General features: G+C 48.1%; 1 protein-coding gene across 11 annotated transcripts in view; it reads right to left on the reverse strand.

The window, feature by feature from the left end:
- Positions 1 to 7,699, reverse strand: part of ALG9 (ALG9 alpha-1,2-mannosyltransferase) — a 122,799-nt gene that overhangs the window by 114,964 nt on the left and 136 nt on the right. For 2 of the 11 annotated variants that reach the window (XM_037882124.2, XM_043534057.1), the window contains exons 2-8: positions 6,974 to 7,160; positions 5,935 to 6,091; positions 5,497 to 5,700; positions 4,848 to 5,006; positions 3,806 to 4,008; positions 2,490 to 2,540; positions 1,294 to 1,612 (exon numbers count right to left, since the gene is read on the reverse strand). In XM_037882124.2, coding sequence (XP_037738052.2) covers positions 1,294 to 1,612; positions 2,490 to 2,540; positions 3,806 to 4,008; positions 4,848 to 5,006; positions 5,497 to 5,700; positions 5,935 to 6,091; positions 6,974 to 7,148 — 1,268 coding nt within the window. In that variant the 5' untranslated portion in view covers positions 7,149 to 7,160. Of the gene's footprint in view, positions 1 to 962; positions 1,263 to 1,293; positions 1,613 to 2,489; positions 2,541 to 3,805; positions 4,009 to 4,847; positions 5,007 to 5,496; positions 5,701 to 5,934; positions 6,092 to 6,973; positions 7,161 to 7,543; positions 7,691 to 7,699 lie in introns of those variants that run through there. The other 9 variants (XM_043534059.1, XM_043534058.1, XM_043534056.1 and 6 more) reach the window with 8 other exon arrangements.

The following is a 7,699-nucleotide window of genomic DNA, read 5'->3' on the forward strand; positions in this document are numbered from 1 at the left end:
ACCCAGCCTTGCTTAGGCTGTGAGGTTGGATGGCACCCTGGCACCAAGTGCTACAGCTACCTTTCTAACCACACTGAGGAAATGTACATGGCCACAGGCTCTACTCTGTTTTTTGTTTTTTTTTTCATTCCTACTGTTATGCCTTACTACAGATCAAACCTAGTTTTGATGTCAGTGAATCCATTCTATAGGGGTCCTTGTACTGCACCCACCATTGTGGCATCTCAGCACCTCTATGTCAAACATATTCCAAACGAATGCATGCCAGATCAACTTCTACCCTTTGGGTCCCTCTGCTCTAAGAGGCGGCTAGAGCTAGACTCTGGTGAAACCATCCTGCAATGTTCAACAAGTCTAGCTAAATGCCAGGCTCTGCTTGCAGAAACTGAGCCCTGGCGCATTCACGGAGCCAGACCCTTGCTAATGCCTAATAGTCCCAAGCTACACAGGGCCACCCCCACAAGGCTTTGGAGACTGTCAGGCCCCTTCACAGGGAGACATGGTGGGTGTAGTAATATTTGGTCCAACAGACTGTACCTCACCCACCTGGTCTCTCGTATATCCTGGGACCAGCATGGCTACACCACCATTGCATGGGTCCCTTCATGATTTCTTTATCAGGCAGCAGTAAGGCTAATGTGCGCTGTCTACATGCAGCTCACACGCCAGGTGGCAGGGTGACCACTCTGCACCTGGTCCATGCCATCCCCAAGGGGCCCCGCTCCCCAGGGGGCCGGGCCGGGCCGGGCTCGGGGCCCCGCTCCCCAGGGGGCCGGGCCGGGCTCGGGGGCCGGGGCCCCGCTCCCCAGGGGGCCCCGCTCCCCAGGGCGGGCGCTGGGCTCGGGGGCCCCGCTCCCCAGGGGGCCGGGCCGGGCCCTTGCACCCCGCGGGGACCACCCCACCAGCGCGCCCCGCACCCCCCCGGCCGGGCCCCCGCCCCCAGCCGCCCGCCTGGCACCTACTCCGCCTTGGCCTCCTCCGGGCCCGGCCCTTCCTCTCGCGGCCGGACCGGGTCCCCGCCGCCTCCCCTCGACCGCTGCCGGGTCCCTTTGGCCGCCATGCCGAGCTCGGGCAGCAGCGCGCCGGGCTCCCTCCGCCGCTCGCGGGAGGCGCACGGGCTGAGGCCGGCGGCCGCCATACTTAGTGCGGGCAGCCCCAGGCGCCGGCTGCAGCGGCCGCCCGGGGACCCGCTGTGCTCAGCTGAGCCGGGCTTCGGTCCGCTCCCTGCGGCGGGCACCGGGCGAGGGAGGCAGGGAAAAGCTCCCCGCTGTGCGCTGAGCGTGCGATTCTCACCGTGCAAGAGGGGTGTGTAGGAGAGCGCCCCCCTGTGGGCCGAGCATGCAGTTCTCATTTGCAAAGCGGGAGTGCACAGCTGTATGCAGTGTGCGCCATTTCCCTCCGTGCAAGGGAGGTGCATTGGAGAGCGCCCCGCTGTGCACTGAGCGTGCTATTCTCACCAGGCAAGGAGGTGCATAGGCGAGCGTCCTGTTGTGTACTTCTCTCCATGCAACGGGGGGGGTGTATAGGAGAGCACCCTGCTGTGCAATTCTCATCATGCAGCCGGGGGTGTAAAAGAGGCCCCACTGTGCAATGGGAGTGTGCAAGTCCAACCCTGCAAGGGAGGGTTGTAAAAGTGAGTACCCCACTATGCAATGTGATTGTGCAAGTCTAACCCTGCAAGGGGGTGTAAAAAGAGCACCCCTCTGTGCAGTGAGTTTTACCATGCAAGGGAGTGCACAGGAGCACACCCCACTGTGCACAACAGTCTGTGCTAGGGGAGGGGTGCAAAGAAGAGCACTCCATTAAGCATGGAACTGAGTCTCCCCCTACCAGGGGTGTATGCAGAAGAATGCCTCCTAAGTGGGACACCCGTCATATGAAATTGAAAAATCCTGGGAAGATCCAAAACCAGTTAAGGTTGTTTAGTGAGAACATTGTCCTTTATTACAATCCTTATGCTATGCACCATAGCATGATGCTACCAGTGCCAGATATATCATCCATACACAGCATGGTTTGTTACTCTTGTGTTATTTTCCTGTGGACTCCCAGTCTTGCCTTGCACCTGTTTTCAGTTTCTAAACTGTGAACAGAGCTGTCAAACTAGAATCAAATAGGGTGTCATATTTCCAGCTCCTCCCTGTAGTGGCTACACCCATTAGAGACTCAAAAGATCCCACTTCAAAACCCACAATGTACCTCCCACTGCCTTAGATTAGGCAGCTTCTGCTGTATCCCTTCTATAGAAAGAGATGCCACAGATCTGAGGCATTCTTGGGTTCAGTTGGGTGTTGACTTCTTGTGGTGAGACCACTTGAGCCTCCATGACTTGGCATAGAAATATGCTCAGACATTTTAAACCAGTAGTGGGCAATTGCTGAAGTTTTCCTGTTTCAAGTGTGCCTGATCAGAGAGGCCATCAATAAGTGCTTCCAGCTGAATATAATCAAACAACATTAGGCAGACTTGTCCAGAGTTAACAAGCTCACCTTTGGCACAAATAAGCAGAATCACTTCCAACTCCACCTTTTTACAGGAACCTGTTAAAGAAAACACCCACTGAGATCTGACATTTCAACAGTCATATACAATCAGACAAGGGGAAGGCAGCTGAACTTTATTATTTTTTGAGAGCAGAATTAAAGGCAGGTATATAATATTTTAAATTAATCTGCACAGCCTTTATAAGAGGCATGATTTGGCTAGACATAATAGTAACACACAGTGTTAAGGGACCACACAACATGAAATCCAGGCTTCTCACAGGAAAGTGAATGAAGGGTGCTCTTGATGAAGGTCTGAAAACAGCATACAATGATCTACCTAAGAGTTATGTGCAAACATTGCTGTATCTTCTTTCTAAACTGCATCTGCATCTCTGCCACCTGCTGGCGAGTAAGAGCCTTATCACAGGACTGGAAGGTTAGTCTGTAGCAGAGGCTGGTTTGTCCAGTCTGTGGATGCTGAAAGCTGTCAAGGAGCTGGATGGACATGACAGTTTCCTGCGACACACACCTGGCAATGGTGTGAAATGCAATTTCATCAAACTGTTCCCACTCAGGAACCCAGAAGCTGACATCATGCACATAGGAAGGTGGATGGAGTGAAAAGCTCTTGAAGGGTCCTAACTCTCCTCCAATAAACTGATTCAGGAAACGCTCATCTAAGGTCCACAACATTCGCCAGTCAGAAATTCCACAAATTTGCATGGCTAGCAGGTCAAGATTCATGGATGCAAACACAATACCCAGTTCACTGTTTACTGTCCCACAGGGAGCTGCTGCTATGTCTCCTATGCAAGAGCCATTGGTTTTGGAGTCTGAAGTGTCAGTTTTCACACAGATGAAATATTGAGTTTTATCAAGCTGAGGCTCAGGCATGACTGAATCATTTAGCTCAATTGTTTTAGAGCTTTTTGCTTCCTGTACCGTGGAGTTCAACGTAAAACATGAAAGAGGTGGAAGCAGAGAACTTACAGTGTTTTTAATATTATCCATAAGCATCTGGATACAGCTGCCCTCTGTACCCTTATCAACTGCACATATAAAAAGAGTCTCATGAAAAACAGGCAGAGTGTGAGGAGAGATCAGACACTTCCTAAAGACAGGCCCAGTGAGAACATGCAGAGTCCCAGGGAGAAAGCTCAGCCTTTGTACCACATCCTGAACATAAACAAGATGGGAAGATCTAAGACGATAATGTTCTGAGAGCTGGTCTCCCTCCTGAGCCTTCATCCTGTCATATTGATCTATGTCCCTGCAGAAATGAAGGCCAGGAAATAAGACACTTCTTGCTGTTCCCTTACCTGGAGGTTCAGAACTTGAATTTTGCTCTGTGTTGGGAATGATCCAAAAAGCATTCGACTGAGAAACAGCACTTAGGTGGCCTTGGTGCAGCAGAGAAAGGGAATGGTCAACCCTTTGTAATGGGAAGGTTTGGCTGAGTTGAGCGATGAGCTTTTCATTAATAGTTCTTACAGGATGATCTGAATTGGTATCTAGGAAACCCCTATTAAAAACAAAACAACAGATTATAAAAACCACTGCACTTAGACTTGTAAAAACATTTTCCTCGGTTTATAATTTAAGACAAGTATGATGAATGACTTCTCCAAGTGATCCTTAATGTTAAGCTTGCTTTCAATAGCCACCTGGACAAGGAAAATCTTTAGTCATGGTGGCATAGTTATTACCAAGACATCTGCAGGACATAAGGGTTTGTGTTAAGAGTTGCAATTGAGGATTTGTTGCACTTCGGCTGGTGGAAGGGGGAGGACTTTCCTCACAAGTATCAGCTGACTTCCATTCACTATTAGCATTACAAGCTTATTTAAGGAGGCCAATCAACATATGTTAGCTCTGGATCTTTTCCAGAATATGAACCAGTTTAGAGACAGATTAAAAACTTGGTTATAGTTTTTAATCCTAACTAGCCTTAGCAATATTAGCACAGACTAAGCCACCTACAGGGCTGCTCCCAAATCATTGCACAATGTGTAATTAAAACTTCACTCTTCTACTCCTGTAGCTAGGAACAGTAACATCTTTGGCTAGGAAGTTATCCTCTCTCTTCTGAAGCCTTATGCTAAGTGGACCATAAATATGAAACCAACATGTAAAAAACATTAAATGACCAAATTTGCTCTTTTTCCCTCTGAGAGGAAATGGAATTTGGAACATTTAATAATTACCTGTCTCGGAGATGCAAACTGATCATTCATGCAAGATTGTGGATTAAGTTAGCAGTGGACTGAGCCATTGTCTGGCTTTGTTTAGTATCAGCCTGGCCCAAATGCAGCCTGGCAAATAAATCTACAATCAAACCAGATATTGGACTTGAACACTTACCTGTTCATTTTATCCACAAATATTTCTGGAACTTGGAAGGAAACCCACTTGCCCTCCAGTTCAGTCTGGCAGATCACAGGCCTGGGATGTGGAAATGGCAAGCTCCGAGTGAAGATGTGGTTTAATGCACCTTCTATAGAGAAGGATTTATCCTGGCTCCTGGCAACACACACACAAATGCACCATCTGGTAAAGTAACTGATATTTTTGACTAATATTAAACACACAAAAGCAAGTAAGTGACATTGAATAACTAGTAAACTGATGACTGAGTCAGTATCATGTTGTCTACATTGCAGAAGGTCTAGGTGAAACTTTTGTCTAAGCAAATAGACCAATCATAGAATGCAGATTCTTTCCATCCCCTTAATATTATTGGTTCCACTTGGAAACAGAAATGCTAATCCTGAGATTTAAGATACCATTTTTTCTGTAAGATACTCTCTCAAAAGGCAAGAATGTCAGTGTTTCTTACCCATCCTACGAAGAGATGGAAAAGAAATACATTGTACTTTTACAGAATGAAAAAAAATTAGAGGCGGTTTCCTCTCCACAAGATAATGCTCTGGACCATGGTGTTGGGCACTATGGAAATACCTAGGAGCAGCATGAATATCAAGGACTTCCTTTTGCAGCATCTATAGGTTACCTGTAGCCAGTGCACTTATATCCATGAACATCCTCTGAGTTGAAGGGATGAACATCACTCAAGATAAATCCTGCTCCCGCTGCCATAGCCACGACTTGCCAGCTGTTGTGCCACTCTCTCATTGGCTGGTCAGCGGGCGTCCCTCCCTGACCTTTGCAAAGAGCCACATGGACCTCTCCCTTCTCTGTGAGCACATCTGCGCAGCTAGAACAAGAACCAGCTGGTAATACTTTTGAAGGACACTTAGAAACAGAACAGTGACAGTAAAGTACATGGGGGAAAAGGGCCCTTTCTAAATAATGGATTTTAAACAGTCCTGGAAAATTGCTGTGAATTTAAGACACTGGTTTCAGGAACCAGAATGCAGCTTCTAGAAAGTGGTTCAGCAGGCCACATGGTAGGAGATAAGTCTGTGCTACTTAATTTCACTTTACTCACCTACAGAAAAATTTCGCAAGAAGCTCTCTATTCTTTGTTACCCCAGCTTTCCTCCCACAGTGAGGGAAATTGAAATAAATGCAATCAAAATTTCTCTTTGCTGGCAAAAAATAGTCCTTCAGTTTGGTACAGTCCACACAAAAGCAAACTTCAACCCCTGCAACAGTAAAGAAAAGCATGAGAGCAGGGGACTTAAAATGACAGAATCTTCATTGAAAAGACAAGAATATATATATATAAGTAACAAGGTAGAAAGGGAGAGAGCGGGGTTGGGTTATTTTAATGGAGCTTTCAATCTGCCAAACGGCTTCTACTGTTGGTCATAAAGGTGGCAAGTGAAAAGGAAAAGCAAGTTCTTTTTTCAAAATCATAGACATTAAGAAAAGTCCTATATAGTCCCATTTAGTTCATCTCATGGAGGCCAATTCAGGATTGTTCCCCCTCATATTTTCTAGTGCTTTGCCCAATCCAGTTTTAAATATCACATGGCATTTTCTTTCTTCTTCCCTTACCCCCGCTGCAGGTGATGTCAAGAAGTTAAGCCCTCTTCTACTTCTACCGCTGCTGCTAGGGCTTTTTTGTTGTTTTCTTTAGTCTGATTCTGATTAGATTTGAAGGTACGAGTATTTGGAGGGTTCTTCACTCCTCTGAGGGAATTTCTCCAGAATCCCCCTAATTTCTTCTGGGGAAACGTTCTCTGGTCTGAAATTGATATTTGGAGGAATATTTCAAGTGCCTTAATGGTTCCTACAAAACCATCTCCTGTTTTAGTAACTTTGTTCTTTCCCCAGAGGCCCTTTATCATTGTTATGATAGATAATATTGTTCAATGCAAGGATCTTGTTTCAATAGTTGCTAAAATGTATTTCCTGTGGAACGATTCCACAGCCTGATAAATTTCACTGTCTGGAAGAATTTCACTGTATTTCTTCTTTTCATAATTTTATCCACTCCCTCACTTACTCACCCAGACAGCTGTGGGGAATACTTAGCATTCAGCACAGTATGGCAAAGTGATTTCCTTTGGGGATTTCTTTACCTTTCCCTCTCAGATGCTGTATGTTATTTTTAGCAAGTGCCTGTCTGGAAACTCTCTCTTCACTCTCATAGCAAGTGGCAGTGATATGAGTCTCATGATCGCTGGCATCACACAAGGAGGCAGAGAAGGAGAAGTTTCCTTCCCCGACTAGAAGGAGTCGGCGGGTGGGTCTCATGGTATCAAACTCCTAAGAAGTAGGAAGACAGATCAGGGCCCCCTTGGGCTGTCACTGTTCCAGCCTCCAACAGGAAGCCTGGTAGCCCGATGCATTACAAGGGGCTGCCAAAGTGTGGGGGTTGAGGCTGAGCTTTTGGACCTACGTGAACGGTTCACTTGCCTCCCACTTTGGGAGAAAGGGCCTCCCCGTTTCATCCCCACCCTCCCCCGTAGAAAACAGACCTTAGACCTCTCCCCATCAAAAAAAAAAGGCCCCATCTGCACCATAGCCCACCCCACCGCAGCACCCGCCTGCCCCCCCGTTGGGAGGGGAGACCCCATCGCAGCGCCCCCGCAGGGAGAGGGGACATCCCCTCGGCCTGCCCAGGGAGGGGAGACATCCCCACGGCCTACCAGAGCCCAGGGCTCCAAGGGACGGGGTGGGGCGGGCACCCTACATTGGAGACGCCCAACGAGCCCGAACCTCCCCCAGGGACCCGTCCCGGGGCCTCTCAAAGGCCCCTCAGCCTACTGCCCCCTCCACCGCCGCCGCCATTGGACGCCCCACTC

This window comes from Chelonia mydas, chromosome 22 (assembly GCF_015237465.2).
Source record: "Chelonia mydas isolate rCheMyd1 chromosome 22, rCheMyd1.pri.v2, whole genome shotgun sequence".
Taxonomy (NCBI): domain Eukaryota; kingdom Metazoa; phylum Chordata; order Testudines; family Cheloniidae; genus Chelonia; species Chelonia mydas.